The sequence below is a fragment of the Puma concolor genome, chromosome A2 (assembly GCF_028749965.1).
Source record: "Puma concolor isolate L17-30 chromosome A2, mPumCon1.1.hap2, whole genome shotgun sequence".
NCBI lineage: Eukaryota > Metazoa > Chordata > Mammalia > Carnivora > Felidae > Puma > Puma concolor.
The window spans coordinates 49,813,959-49,829,981 of record NC_141668.1 but is presented as its reverse complement, the minus strand read 5'-3'; the positions used below and the strand labels follow the sequence as shown (position 1 = coordinate 49,829,981).

The 16,023-nt window shown below is 43.6% G+C and overlaps 1 protein-coding gene across 4 annotated transcripts in view; it reads left to right on the top strand.

The window, feature by feature from the left end:
* CREB5 (cAMP responsive element binding protein 5) overlaps positions 1-16,023 on the top strand; it is a 404,427-nt gene that overhangs the window by 85,989 nt on the left and 302,415 nt on the right. For all 4 annotated transcript variants that reach the window (XM_086693658.1, XM_086693664.1, XM_086693650.1 and 1 more), the window contains exon 4: positions 5,553-5,674. In XM_086693658.1, the coding sequence (XP_086549784.1) occupies positions 5,553-5,674 (122 nt within the window). The remainder of the gene's footprint in view (positions 1-5,552; positions 5,675-16,023) is intronic.

Here is a 16,023-nt window from a genome sequence, read left to right as displayed (position 1 = left end):
ATCCTCTACCTAGCTGTTTCCAGAGGCAGCGATTCTATGAAAAGGTGCTCCTTTTTCAAGGAACAGACTAACCGTTCCAAGAAGGGAACCTGAAACTGAAATATGACAAACTTTACAAAGGATTTTTTTTATGCCTTTTGGTGCCAATTTTTCTTGTCTGGATGGTAAAGAAATCCCAAGGACATGTAAGGCAGGTAGAATTGGGTAACATACCTTACTTTCCCTGGTCCCGGCTGTCTGGGTCTTCTGAGAAGCTGGTGTGCTCTTTGCGAACTCCCTGCGAGAAAGCAATGTGTAGGTGCTTATGCAGTGCCAATTCAGATTTGCAAAGGTAAGAACGACAAACTACTTTCAACTCAAGGAAAGCCCAAACTCAAAAGTTACTACCTTTTTTTTTTTCAATATATGAAATTTATTGTCAAATTGGTTTCCATACAACACCCAGTGCTCATCCCAAAAGGTGCCCTCCACAATACCCATCACCCACCCTCCCCTCCCTCCCACCCCCCATCAACACTCAGTTTGTTCTCAGTTTTTAAGAGTCTCTTATGCTTTGGCTCTCTCCCACTCTAACCTCTTTTTTTTTTGTTGTTTTTCCTTCCCCTCCTCCATGGGTTTCTGTTAAGTTTCTCAGGATCCACATAAGAGTGAAAACATAAAAAGTTACTACCTTTTAGGTTAGTTTGATGGGGTGCCTGAGTGGCTCAGTCGGTTAAGCGTCCGACTTCAGCTCAGATCATGATCTCACGGTTCGTGAGTTCGAGCCCCACGTCGGGCTCTGTGCTGACAGTTCGGAGCCCGGAGCCTGCTTCGGATTCTGTGTCTCCCTCTCTCTCTGCCCATCCCCCACTCATGCTCTGTCTCTCTCTATTAAACAAATGAATAAACATTAAAAAAAATCTTTTAGGTTCGTTTGACATTTGGAGTCGTTTCTTTCTCTCAGTCAGATGATCCTCACTGAAGTGGAAACACTAAAAGAAAGGTGAGCAGAAGGCCTGCAGTGATCATCTCAGCTCTGAGTTCCCACCGGAACCAGTTCCTGTAAGTCCTTGGAGTGTAGCCTGTTATGACTGAACACACCTTAGACATGACCCACCAATGGGGCATCAGCCACCGTTATTCATGAACTGCTGCTACCATAGCTGATGCATGCTCTTGGTTCTAAATAAGGTGTGGCTTATAAGAATTTTAATTTACGGCCATGGATATTGCTCACCTACTTTAGATCTAATTTCAGCCGGAATCGTTATTTGACAAGGCATTCATGTGGCTGAGAAACTCTGACTCTTTTATTTAAGCTGCTGATAGATTTAGCTGTCCTCTTTTTGAAGATTTGCACATTTCCTGGCTTACTTGGAACTGGTACCATGTGGGATCAAAGACTGCTAGAGACCCTGTATTAATTCTAATAAATGTTAAAATAAAAGTTAAGCTCCATTTTCTGGTTCCTGTTGTAACTGGAAAGAATAGCTCATTCACAAGAAGAAAATGAATTAAAAATTAGGAACAGTGTGCCTTATCTCTTCCAAATGTGGGTACAGATATCTGTTTTGCTTTTCCCTTATTATATCATACAACAGAGAAAGTCACATTCAGTAACAACTCTATGGCCTCCATCTGGGTCTTCTGCTCTAGGGGTAGGAGGGAACCAACTCCCTTTAGGGTTCAAAGCTCCCCTTGCTTCAGACCTTTTGTTTCCTTGTTGCTGCCGAGAGGCTCGTGATGGCGGCCATTGCCTTTACTATCCCTGTGTCGTGTTCCTTCCACCTCCTTTCCTGATGTATGTGTGTGCGTGTGCGGGCACTGGAATCTGGGAATAATTTTGCTGAGAGAAGACAGAACACATTTCTCAAGCTCAAGAGAGCTTGAGAACACATTTCTCAAGCTCTCAAACCTCAAGAGGTTTGGCCTCCAAATGCCAGTGTGAATTTGATTTCATGGCCCATCTCATGAACTCATCTTAGGGTTCAGGACTCATATGGATCCTTCTAGGATTACTGTTCCCTCTACCTGGAATCATGGCTCTCAGCTTGTAAATCTCCAACAGAGAAATATAGAGGAGCAGAAGAAAAATTAAAACCTGGCAAACTAAATTCCTACTGATGACAAGTGGTCTAGTATTTCAGTTCTGTTGTGTGTTGTTTTCGAAGGCTTTTTTGTCACAAAATGACCTGGAAGATAGTAGAGAGTCTGTGGGATTATAATATGGTTCTATTACATGAGGGATATGAATGATCCCAAGATATTAAATTTTTTTTTAACATTTATTTATTTTTGAGAGAGGGAGAGAGAGAGCATGAACGGGGGAGGGTCAGAGAGAGAGGGAAACACAGAATCCGAAACAGGCTCCAGGCTCCGAGCTGCCAGCACGGAGCCCGATGCGGGGCTCAAACTCACGGACGGCGAGATCATGACCTAAGCCAAAGTCGGACGCTTAACCTCTTGAGCCACCCAGGCACCCCGATTCCAAGATATTTTAAAAGAACGAAGGATGGTTAGGATTGTCAGTTACCAATACAATTATGTGACTCAATTTCTAAACGGGCCTGGGGTGAGTTTCAGTTTCCTTACAAGTAAAAGGGGGAAGATGATTTCTACTGAACATGGTTGGTGTGAAAATTAATGAGATGATGTGTCATACAAAGCACTTAACACTATGCCTGACATGGAATAAGCACTCAATAAATGGAAGAATATGTACACACACACACACACACACGCACACACACCCTTTATTTTCACTGTCAGGTCTTGTCTATTTGTACCTTCTGTTCAGGAACCTTCTTTATTTCTCTAGCCTTTACCTCTGGCCTAACTTCTAGTGTCTAGCCAGCTGTTCCTGATGCTTCCATTAAACTGTCCTTTAAATGGTTATGTTCCTTTGACCTGCTGACAATGACTTTTGAAGGGAACCCAGTACGGTGGTGATTTTAGGACTCATAGAACCATGTGACTTTATTTTTTTTTTTTTTAATTTTTTTTTCAACGTTTATTTATTTTTGGGACAGAGAGAGACAGAGCATGAACGGGGGAGGAGCAGAGAGAGAGGGAGACACAGAATCGGAAACAGGCTCCAGGCTCTGAGCCATCAGCCCAGAGCCTGACGCGGGGCTCGAACTCACGGACCGCGAGATCGTGACCTGGCTGAAGTCGGACGCTTAACCGACTGCGCCACCCAGGCGCCCCGAACCATGTGACTTTAGAACTTTACTTGAAAGATAAGGAACATGAGGTCCAGAGAATGTAGGGAATTTCTCCCAAATCATACAGTTTTCAAATCTGGATTTCTGGGTTGCCAACATTGTCTTTTACACATGTAACAGAGTTCTTCAGACCCAGAGGAGAGTCCCGGCAAAGCACAGGATTTAGGTTGAGAAGGGATTATGTCTGAAAGTAAAAGAGGACTGATAAAATGGTTACAAATTGTGACCTTGTGTAAGGTACTTATCTCTCCATTTCTAAAATAATAGGTACCTACTTACCTCATAGGATCTTGTGAGATCTAGATTCTAGACAATGTGGGTGAAAATGTTTGTAAACTGCAAAATGCTTCATAAATACTAATTTTATCTTTTTTATGCTATTTTATCACACCATATACATATGTGTATATACATATACATATACATGTTAGATGTATATTGGGACATAAATGTGTATATGTGACTCTTAGTAGATTAGTATGCTAATAAAACCATTTTCAATCAAACCCAACTTTTTTCTGGCTTTTATCTGTAGTGTCCAATTTGTGATCATCTGTGGTAGGCTCTCTGTGTACTGCAAAGAGAGCTCAGGATCTTGGAGGCTGGGCTAAGAATGGGAAAGGAAGCAGAAGGGGATTTTTGCTGCATTGAAATCCAGGTCAACCAGTTGGGTGCTTAACAGGTGAAAAAGCCCCTTGCCATAAGGAATCAGGAGATCTTGCCTTGGAAGGGCTGAATATATGGGGATCTCAAACTACTTTCATCTTCATGAATATTAAGCTATTTCCTTGAGTCTCAACGGATGAGTTACTGGGATTAACTGCTCTGTGTGTGACTTAGAAAAGTAAACGTGATTCTAGTTTCTTATCATCCAGGAAAGTGTAAAGAGCGGGCAGAAATGGCAAATTCGTGTCCACTTGTGGGCACTCTTGGGTTGAGTGGTAGTGATGTGCTAGAGAACCGTGCAGAAGGAGATTTGGGGACTGAGGATAGGTCAAGTTGGACAAGTGCCGTAAGTAACCTAGCAGTGTGTACTGTAGGCTCAGGTGGGAATAATATATGTACATATTGGAGATAGCGCCAGGGCCTTGGTTATAGTCCTGGTATCATCCATCACATCCACCTGGGAGACCTTAAACAAGACTCTTCATCACTCAGGACTTCAGTTTTCCTCATTTGCAAAATAATTAGCATGGCCATTTTGCATGGCCATCTTCTGTTTAGAACAGAGGGACAGTTTACAATTTTCTTCATGTCAACTCCAGTACACCTTTACCAAGGAAGATGACCGTCCTTAGTGATTACAAAGGTATAATTCTACCTTTATTGACCTTATAGGATCTTGTGAGATCTAGATGATATAGAACATGTGTGAAAACATTTTGTAAACTGCAAACGTTGCGTAAATGTGGAGCCACAAATAGTGGCTTCAGACCCTCCAGTTTTCTAAGTTATATTCTCTCTAGACAGTCAAGAATATGAAAGAAATTCCTTTTAAAGAGTTTTCTCAGAACATTCTTTTGGCTATAGCAAAGGAAAATGAAATTAATAATTATATTTTTAATGGATGAAAGCTGAATGTGTTTGACTTGGAACCTTTCATCATCCTCTATGACTCTCAAAAATGAGAGACAGAATTGCTATATTTTCCTTTTCCATTAAGAAAAAGGAATTGGGGCGCCTGGGTGGCTCAGTCAGTTGAGTGCCCGTCTCTTGATTTTTGACTCAGGTCATGATCTCACGGTTGGTGGGTTCAAGCCCTGCATTGGGCTCTCTGCGCTGACAGTGCAGAACCTGCTTGGGATTTTCTTTCTCCCTCTCTCTCTGCCCCTCCTGTTTGTTCTCCCTCTCTCAAAATAAATAAATAAACTTTAAAAAAAAGAAAAAGAATTAATATGCTTGTTTGTTTCTTTTTGTTTGATACACACTTTTACAAAATCTGTTTTCCCCCTAAAATCAAGCTTATCTTTGTCTCAGAAGATTTTTTTTGGCCTGATTTTAGCTACATCATTTTTTTTCCAGTTCAAAAAAGGTCATTCCACACTTTGCAATGTTTTTTCAAGTGATAGGGACCCCAGAAAGTTGACAGTGGGATCTCTGGAGGTTGTCTGGAGGAAGTTTGGAAAACCCTCACATACGCAGCCTTGCTACACGTTGTATTCCTTCTGTGAGATTTGTGGTTTTATTTTCTTCCATATTGTCATTTTATTCAAAAGGGTGGAAGATTATGGATGACTAATTGGCATTTTAATTAAGGCAAGGGGAGGGGATTAGTGAATTTTAGCTCATGCTTGCTACTGGCTTTTGAGGAAAAGATCCCATGTATGATCCCTCGGTCTCTGTTTTCAGATCAGACTCCGACCCCAACGAGATTCCTGAAGAACTGTGAGGAGGTGGGGCTCTTCAATGAGCTGGACTGCTCCCTTGAGCATGAGTTCAGGAAGGCTCAGGAGGAGGAGAGCAGCAAGCGGGTAGGTTTGCTTGAATGGACACCTCGACAGGTGCCTCCTCTCACCCCCATTAGAATCTTCTGTGTGGAAACTTAGGTGGCACCGCAGATTGTGCTGATGTGGCCCTACAACAGCATTTTATGCATTTGCAAGTATTTGTCTCATGTTTTTTTAAAAAAAGGATGAAGCCCTGATTGTGGTAGAATCCCTCAAGGGGAAAACAGACATGAAATGTGAAATTCAAGCAAAAAAAAAATGTACCTGATTCTTGAACGTTGAGTTGGACAAACTCAGACTTCTTCTATTCAAAACTAGTTGATTTAGTGTGCTAAATATTTAGTAGCAAGTCTTACATGGGCGTTGCATGCAGAAGACGAAAGTCAAAGAGACAATAGGCAAATAATCATAGCAGGAGGAGAGGGGGGTTTCATTTGATTTTGACAACCTGGGGTAAAATCTTCCCAGTAGAACTCCACCAGCATCACAGTTACTTTCCAGTCGTATTATTGAACAGCTGTTAGTGTTGAGACAAATGATTTAAATGTATGTGTGGATTATTTGTTCTTAATAATGTAGAAAATCGACTTTATGAATGCCCCCACAATATATTCAGTTTATTGTAATGTTGTGCTTGTATCTTAAAATCACAATAAAGGAAAGGAAACGGGGTCACAAGTAAATGTGATAATTAGCATTTTTCCCATCGTTACGATAGAGCATTATTGAATGCCCACGATGTACTAAACAACAAATTAGACACGTTCCATGAACAGAGACTTAAAATGTGGAAGTTGGTTGAAAGGAAGGGCTGGCTAAGTTGTCATGGATTCTGAAGTTCCAGCTGTTCCATCCGGAGGAGACATTTTAAAAGGCTCTGATATTTCAAAACCTTCGAATCCTCCTGTATGTGAAATTATAATAATCCCTCGACCAGACTTTTCATGTCACATTCTTACATCCAGAGAGTCAAGGGCTTGCACTGAGTCTGTACCGCTTTAGGAAACATCATGATAATTGGTGAAGGAGACAAGAGAGGTATGAAATCTCAATCAACTCATTTTATTTGTATATGGTTACTTTGTCATGCGTACCTGATACAGCCACTTCCCTCACCCTCCAAGTGACATGAAAGGCTCCCCCGCCCCTTTTAAACAAATACTTACTTAGCACTTGTTAGCCAGGCGCTGTTCTGAGCACTTAAAAATTCAAGTCAAGAAAAATAGAAGGCATATGTTCTATAATTCACTGCACTAGAAACGTATTTTTTAAAAATGAAAATAACAAGGGCAAAGAAGAACCCAAAAGTCTAGTAAATTTCCTCTGGTTGAATAATAAATTTAGCTCTCCTGGTAGACAGGGCATGTGTGAAAGACCAAGGGATTAATAAATTCATTCATTCCTCAAGAGAGTCAATGTTGGCTTCTTAGATTAAAACTGAACTATAAGAAAGATGTGTACTGGTTCATTTTGGTTCGTATTATTTTCATTTCCGGTAGAATGCTTTTAACCAAAGTATGTGCCCTTGATTTTCTTATAGACATTTACCGAGGACAGCGTTAGGAAGCCCATGGTAGGGGTGTGGTTTTAGATGTTCTCCTTTGCGTAGTACTCATGATCTTCTATATGAAGCCCCATGGGAGGAAATTCTTGCAGGTCTGAATTCCAGGAAATACTTTGCTTCCCCCAAAGGAACTGAAATATTTTGTCCTCATGGACATGAGAATCCTGTAACTGGTTCTGTTTCTCTTTTCGCTTTGACTGCTCGGTTAACAGAAAGCCAAGTTTACTGCTTAACTTTGAGAACTTTTTAGAACACTATGATGAACATATTTTACTTCTCCCCAGACTAGACTTTCAGTTCTAGTTTATATTTCCTCTGGTCCTGATTTTTAATTTAAAAAACATCTCTATGCTATACATTTTTTTTTTTTGGCGAATTGCTTTTGAGTCCTTGTGGGTTGAGAACGAGTATAAATAATTAAACTTTAAAAAATTCAAGTAATTTGGCAAGCAAAGTTGAGAAAAAGAAGACTATTGTAGTTGTAGAAGTACATATTTTAAACACATCCTTAAAACATTTTTAAAAAGTGTCTTTTGAATGTTGCTTTTAGCCATGTGCTGGTTTTGTGATGGGTGTTTGGCTGAGGGTAGTCAGTTTCCCTCATGGTTTTGGGGTGGGCATCTCAAACCCCAACTTTACTTGTACACCAGGAAAGCTGGACAGCATTCAGGCTGTTGAGCTGTCATCTCCCCTTGCCTCTTTCAAATCAGAGGGGCCAAATCCAGCCTTGGGTGGCCTTGGCTTCTCGAGACCTAATGCACAATGACTTATCCAGCAGCCAAGTGGGCTGGGTTGGTGGCTTCTGCGTGGCATTTCTTTGGAAGCCTCAGGTGGATAAACGAAAGGTAGGGGATTGTCTCCAATCTAGCAGCATAGGTTTGTGCCACCTTTGACCCCACTTCTCTAACAACCAACATCTCTGGCACACTGCCACCCACAGCCCCTGCTTCATTTCTTCATCCCTTGCTTGAAAAGGAGGAATACAAGCTCTTTATTCAAAGCAAACCTTATTGTTATATATTATATTTTGTATGCAATGCTATCTTCTACTTCCTTCCTTCTGCTTCACATTCAGATAATTATTTCTTTTTAATTGTACATCTCCAACCTTCTTCTGGTTTCTTTTCCTCTGGGTATAAGTACTTTATACAAAAATATCGGGGGGCGCCTGGGTGGCGCAGTCGGTTAAGCGTCCGACTTCAGCCAGGTCACGATCTCGCGCTCCGTGAGTTCGAGCCCCGCGTCGGGCTCTGGGCTGATGGCTCGGAGCCTGGAGCCTGTTTCCGATTCTGTGTCTCCCTCTCTCTCTGCCCCTCCCCCGTTCATGCTCTGTTTCTCTCTGTCCCACAAATAAATAAACGTTGAAAAAAAATTAAAAAAAAAAATATCGGAAGATTTAGGCTGGTCCTTCCCTCCACCTCTGACTTTCTAGCTGCAGTTTTATCTAGAACATTCTGTTCAAGAGCAAATAGAGAATTGATCCTTGCTTATTAGCCCATTTGGCCATCCATTGGGCAAAATCCTATTCTAGGGACTATCTCTAATCCTGACAGCCTTCTCCAAAAGCGTATCAACGTATGTATAGAATGAGGACAGGCTAGAGGCAGGTCATGACAATGGAAAAAGCCCTAATATCTGTATCTGTATCACATGTAGAAAGCAACACATTCCACAGTTACCCAATCTTCCACATAAGTATAAGCTCACGGTTTCAAAACTCTTTAATAAGAGATGTTTTTCCCTTGAAAAAGCATCCATCACTAGCAGGCGTCACAAATCTCAGTTTGCCTGTGGCTTAGAAGTCAGGGTCGTCTATGTCCTGAAACAGTTGAGAAACTTGTGCTCATCATGTATTCATTCAGTAAATCTTTTTGAGTGCTCATCACGTGCCAGGCACTGTCTGAGCCTTGATGAATATTACCCAGGGACTAAAGCTAATTAAAAACAAAACCCTGCCTTCAGGCAGCTTGCTTCTCATGGGTAAGACAGACAATAAGTAAAAACAGTAGAGCATATAACGTGTCAAAAGGTGATAAGTGTTATAGCAGGAAAGGGGCAGAATGAGTGTCAGGGGTGGTCACCGGGTTGCCGGTAAGTGGACACATGCGGCAGAGACCCGAAGGAGGAGAGTGGAGCTTTGCTTCAGAGCAGGTGTGTGTTGAGGAGAAGAATGTTCCAAGTGGAGAGAGCAATGAGTCAAAGCTCTAAGGCTGGAGGACGCTCTGTGGGTTGGAGGAATCGCAAAGAGGAGAGTATATAATAAGCTAAAGAGTGGGCACCAGGAGGGCAGATTCCAGAAGGTCTGCGGCCTCCAGATTTTTCTCCCGGTGAGATGGGGAACCGTAAAGAGTTTCAAGCAGAGGAGTGATAGGATCTGACTTATATATTAGAAAGTTCACTTCAGCTGCTGGGTTGAAAGTAAACTGTTGCAGGACAAGAGCTGGGAGAGAGCAGTTAAGGAGACTAAAGGAAGACTCTAGATTAAAGGTGATGTTGGATTGGTCCAAGGTGGAGACGGAGGAAGTGGTTCCATTCTGGGTCTATTTTGAAGATACAGTCAACAGGATTTGCTGATGATCTGGGGAGTAATAGCAAGGATGGAATCAAAGGTGAACCAGGTTTTTGGCCTAAGCAACTGGAAGTATGGGGAGTTGCCTGTGGGAAGAGCCAGTTTGAGCGGAAGACCGTGGAGACTGTTTTTTGTTTTTTTTTTTGACTTCAGTGGAGATATGGAACCGGCACGTGGGTATAGTGGTCTGTAATTCAGAAAGAGGCAATTCGTCTTGAGATATGAATTTGGGAGTCACTGGCCTGTAGATGGGGTTTAAATACGTGAGACTTGATGGAATCGCCTGAGCCAGGAATCCATGGCGATGAAGTGGAGAAGGTCTCAGCATGGAACTTGGCGGACTCCTCCCGAACCTCCAGGAAAGAGTATTCAACTCTCCTCAGTGGCCAGGGCTGACACAGACGACCCTGAGGCGTGAAGAATCAAGTCAAGTACAGAACCCTACCGGTAATACTGAATAGACTCTAGTAACAGTTGGCAGTTAGCATGCTGATTTCATTTTCCGTGTCAGAGGCGAAAAAAACAGAAACAAAAACAAAAAAGATTTTTAAAAAGAGAAAAATAAAGAGGAAGGTGGGTTGACCTAATTTTAAATTTGATTTTTAAAAGACGGATGGAATAATGCATGCGTAGGAAGCGGGATATAGCTTCATCGTATGATAATAATTGGGAGTGCGTGCGTGTGTGTGTGTGTGTGTGTGTGTGTGTGTGTGTGTGTGTGTGTGTGTGTGTGAGTGTGTGTAAGGGGAGTTGAGAGGACTAGAAATGAACTCCTTTGTCTTGCTGAGAGAAATATAACATTACAGCCTCACGTGGTGAAGGACCCTGGAGATGAAAAGCACGGTGTGTAAGTGCTAAGTGTTGCTCTCCTCCCATAGGACCTAAATTTGACTCATCATGCTGATGCAGCAATAGCAAATTAGGGCATTTCCATGCTGTAGAATTCCTACCCAAATGATGAAAAGTGCAGTCTATTCCCAGAGGGGATTGACTGTTTAACACATGGGAACAAGGGACAAGCTACAATCTTAAGATCTTGGATCCCAGCTCAACAGGAGTCACGGAACAGGGCACGGCCAGGTCAGCCTCAGCTCGGAAAAGTAGGCGGCTCAATCTGATTAAATTCTGTACCTGGAAATCATGTTACTCGACACCACCAGTTACTTGGGGGAGAGAGGGTGCAGAGAGGAGGCCCTCTGCCTTCGTCCACACTCTCTTGCTCTGTCAACCCCTGGCTGGCACTGCTGCCCTCTGGGGAAGGTAGGATTGGTGCCGAATGGAAACGAAAAGAAACCCAGTTGAGCAAACTTACAGCAGCTGCTCTGTTAACACGTTGCTTCTACGATATTTGTGTAAAACGGTCCCTCCTTGCAGATGTCTGGAGAAAAAGAATATTCTGAAACTTAAACTTGGTTTTACTCTGGTTTTGAAAATGTCGTCATGCTTGCTAAATCCTAGGAGATGAAACCATGAAACTGGTTTTGATCTTCTCGTGTTTTGTTTTGTTTTGTTTTGAATCAGCATGACTGAAAGGAAACCCCCACTAGCAATGCTCTAAGACATAACAACCTATTTCTTCCCCCATGCCAGTGATTGGAAAACCTAACCTTTATCTTGTAAGGATTCTTTTGGTCCTCCCATGTCAGTACGCTACAAATGTAAAGCCTTTCAGCTTTCTCCTTATTGGTTTACATTATGCCCTCAGCTTGAGTGGACTTTGACACTGGAAGAGAGGTTGGCTTGGCCTTTGCATCCCACTCAGGGGAGCGACTAAACCCGTGGAAAAGACCGGAAGCTATTTCATGTGTTTCAGCTTCCTGGGATTTAGGGTTAATGCGTATAGTCTTTACCAGAGATTATTAAGAGTTGGCATCCACTGCCCCATATGTCAGCGAATCAAGATGTGATCTGAGGCTCTGCCTCAATTTTAGAATGGGGTGGGAAATAAAAACTCAAAATAGAGTATTTTTTATTTAAAAAAAAATTTTGGCAGGGGCGCCTGGGTGGCTCAGTTGGTTAAGCTTCCGACTCCAGCTCAGGCCATGATCTCCTGGTTCGTGAGTTCGAGCCCCACATCAGGCTCTGTGCTGAGACCTCAGAGCCTGGAGCCTGCTTTAGATTCTGTGTCTCCCTCTCTCTCCCTGCCCCTCCCCTGCTTGCACTCTGTCTCTCTCATAGATAAATAAACATTAAAACAAATTTAAAAATAAATAAGTTTTTGGCAGAAAGTCAGGGCATCCTCAAAGTGGCAAAATGCATTGTCTGTTGCCTTGCAAAGAACAAGAACTTGATATCAAGTATATTTGATATGGATGATGGGGGAAGGCCCACGGTTTGGGGGAATACCGACCGAGAGGCGTGCTTGGTATTTGGCCATCTCCTCCCTTGAAGACTTTGTATATTTGGATAATTTGGACTAAAATGGATGAATCCTCACAACGTAACTTGCACACTGAGGAAAAAATATGTTTATCTCTTGAAACTGAGGATCTAATCTCTGATGCTAAATTATTTGGCAGTTCCTGGCTCCGCCTTCAGCCAGTGTTCTAACCGGAATTAAAAGGGGGTGGTGGCTGGGGGGCGGGACTTGCGGATGAATGTCTCAGCTTATGAGTGGCAGGTTTGATTGTTCTCTGAGTTCAGTATTAAGCCTGTAAGTTTTTGGTCCTGGGTCCTGTTGATATTTGCCAGCCCACGACACGTGTCCCACCAAGACGGAGGTCTCGGCCTGATGTCTTTGGGGAGAGTTGATCGCCAGGCTTCCGGAGGCTAAAGTCTGAATGAGAAACAGTTTGCATTCATCCCGTGCTGTGACGGGTGGCCTCGCACGAGGCACTTATGTTTCCACTTGAAGCTGTGCAGTGGGAGAGAATGGGAGGCTCAGACCCTGTTTAGGGTGTAACCGGAAGATTGCAAGAGGGAACCGGGTACTGACTTTGAGAACCGCTTTTTGTGTTGGAATATCACAGAATAAACTAGTGTTTTCTTGCACCAGTATTTCCTGTTCAGTTGTGACAGGGAACAGCAATGATCAAAGTACTTAGGTACTCCCGAAGCGTATTCAGGCCCACGTATGCCACTTTGAACATGTTGTTAGTAATTTGATTTTGGTCCCTCTAGTTCACAGGGAATAACTATAGGTGATTATACCGGTACCGTGTTCCCCATTTAAATGCAGAGGAGTGAACTATCAAGAGAGACAGAGCGTTGATAGGCCTTCCCCACGGAGGGCCGGTGGTAAGGCTCTTCTCTCTGCTTTGTCTCTGCCTCCTTGTCTTTTGGCTGTATTCCCTCCCCGGTGGTTTCTGCTTACACCTCTTCTTCAGAAAACTCATAAATTCTCACAGCGTAGCAATCAGCTCCACCAGACAATTCCTTCAACTCTGCATCTAGTCTTCAGACTTGAGTATTAGCCTCCAGTCTGCAGCTGCTACCCACATTCCCATCGAACACCCCGCCACTACTGCCAACTGCCCTCAAAGTGTACTCAGAGCCTCCTCGTGCAAACTCACTGCCTTGTCAGAGGCCTGTGTCCCCCCCCCGCCGCAGGAGTCCGTTTTGCCTTCCAAGCCTCCTTTGCCCCAGCAACTTTCTTAGGAAAGAGACCTCCTCTCTTCCCTTTAGTTTTCGTTTCTGTCACCTCAAGTCTAGACCGTCATCACTGCCTACCGGGTTATCGCTGTGAATTCCAAGAAAGTGTCTGACCGCTAACCTAACTTGAAAGAAATACCTCGTGTTAAGCCTTGGCAAAATTGAATGCATTTTTTAAGCAATAAAGAAACTAACCGAAGTGTTTACAAGTTAAAAAAAAAACAAACAAACACAATTGCAAACATTTAGAAAAAAATTGTATTTTACTTCTGACTTGTGGTTAAGTTCAAAGTTCCTCCAGGCACTGTGATTGTTAAAAGGTAGAGGGGTTGGTGTGGGATGTCATAGGTATTAAAAGGAGTTATGTTGGGAGCTGTTGAGCATAGGCTTGATTCTATGACATTCTATGCATGGAATGCACCTAAAAGGAACAGAGCAGGGATGGGCGGGCATGGAAGTATACTGAAGAAAGGACTCCAAAAATAGCCCCAAACACAGTGGATCCCTGGAGCTCCTTGGGCACCAGCATCAACCCAGACTTGGGCTGTGAGGACCACTCATTTGGCCTGCCTTCCCATCAGGTGGCCTTATTGTAGCTGAAACTCAGCCCAATTGAATTACTTGTCTGGAAGCTCCTCACTAAAACAATTATGATGCTTCGCTTTAAGGGCGCCGAAAAGGACGGCTTTTCCCAGGAGGACACTTTCTCAACAGGGTGACTTTTCTATTCCAGGTTGGGTTGGGTCCTCAGCTAGTTAAGAATCGTTTCTTACCTGTCCCGAGGCAGGCAGGCGAGCCAGGCTGGGATTTCAAGGAATTAGCCCAAATGGAATCACAACAGAGAATTGATGCTCTTCTCTGAAGGAGTCAGTTTCCAGCTGTGAGTAATTCAGGACTTGAAACCCGCCAGACAGGCACGGGGAGGCGGGTGTGTACCTGGGCATGGGAGGCCTTTGCATCTGCGGAGGAAGCTTACGCTGTCCTCTGTGAGGCCCTGCATTAATGCTCCCAAAGGCAAGCAGGAAAACAGATCTGTTTTCAGGACCGGATTAAAAACGAAATGACTTAAAGATGAAGCTTCCGTTCTAGGCAGAAAACAGCACTCACATTTGGAAAATTGGGCCAAATGTTCGACTCCTCGTGCATCTGTAGCGAAGAATCACTTACCTGGGCCCCTCGCAGAGATGTGAGAAAAAAAAAATTGACATTGTAAAAAGAGAATAGGAAAATAATATAATGGTTGCAAGAGTCTCTGCCCCCATCATCTCATAAATCCAGGTGAACATTAAGTATGGTCCAGAGCAGGTATGGGAGTGATTTACTCCGGGAACCCTGCTTCAGCATTTGTGTGTTGTTAAGTTATTTCCATATTGATAAGGCTGAGGCCAGGAACTGGGATTCCGAGCATTCCTCCTGTCCATATTGCCAGCATGTTGGTTATCGACTCAAACCTGCAGCGCAATTACTGTTTTTAGCCTCGGAACACTACTCGGACATTTTCCTTGTTTTTTTTTGTTTTTGTTTTTGTTTTTTTTGTTTGTTTGTTTTTTACCCAAAGATCGCCAAAGCCCAAGGGCCTAGGAAATAGTGTTGTTTTTTCCCCCCCTTGAATTACGTGTACCACGTTCTTACACTTTGGGGAACTAGCTGTTGTGGTGACCTGGGAGGGGGTTGTTCACAGGCTGGTTGGATGGGAGATGCAGTCAGGCCATCCTCGTGGGTAGCCACACGCAAACTGCTTCTTGATATTCAGCTGGAACGAGCCTCACACCCCAAATATGACGGGATATCAGCGGCAGGGTTTCCAGAACGTTGCTGGACTTCACTTTGTTTTTTTGCTTTCCGGGATATTAAAGGCTATTTTTAGCCCGTTTGAACCTGTGACTCTTCTGTGTGATGAAGCCAAATTCTCTCATCTGGCTCTAGAGTGAGATGGGTTGCCGAAAGACTTTACCCTCCGCATCTCCTCTAAGCATGTGCTTTCTAACAAAACGTTCTAGCGTTGGCGAAACCAGACTGTTGTGTAGGTGGATGGTATTTTGACCTTTGACCTGAAGGCGAATGCGAGCTGTTTCATTTCACAGTGTTGGAGCTAGAAGAAGGGAGAGACCCACCTGCAAGCTCTCTGTGGCACCGTGGGGGGGGTCCCCAGTTCCCTCTGTGGAGTGGGGTGAACCCCACATTTTGCATTTAGGGTGGCTGCAGTCTCAGCCATCCCTGGGATCTGAGTTATGTGCAGGGCACGCCATCTGCTACATGGAAACTTTGAAAGTTGATCACGGTGCTTGTCTGCACCCTTAGCCTGAGTCGGTGCCAGGCACCGCCCTTTTCTGTGGCTTTATGTCTGGGTGGGGGCTTGCTTGGGCTCTGCGAGCAGTCATGTCCCCAAAGAAGAAAAGCAGTCATGTTCCGTGTGGATGTCAGGTTGATTGGCTGCAGATGATGCAGCACTGGGCCTTGTGAATCACTGTCATTCCCAAAGAACCCGTCCCCTTTTTGGCTTCTCCTCACATGATTTGTTATGCACAGAGCTTAGGAACTTTCCCAGAGGATTTATGAACGTGAGGCTTTTGTTGGATTTGTTGGCACGGTGGGCCCGGGCGTTCCTGTTCTTTCCAGGGGAAGCCTGGGATCTGTAGTGCTCTAGAA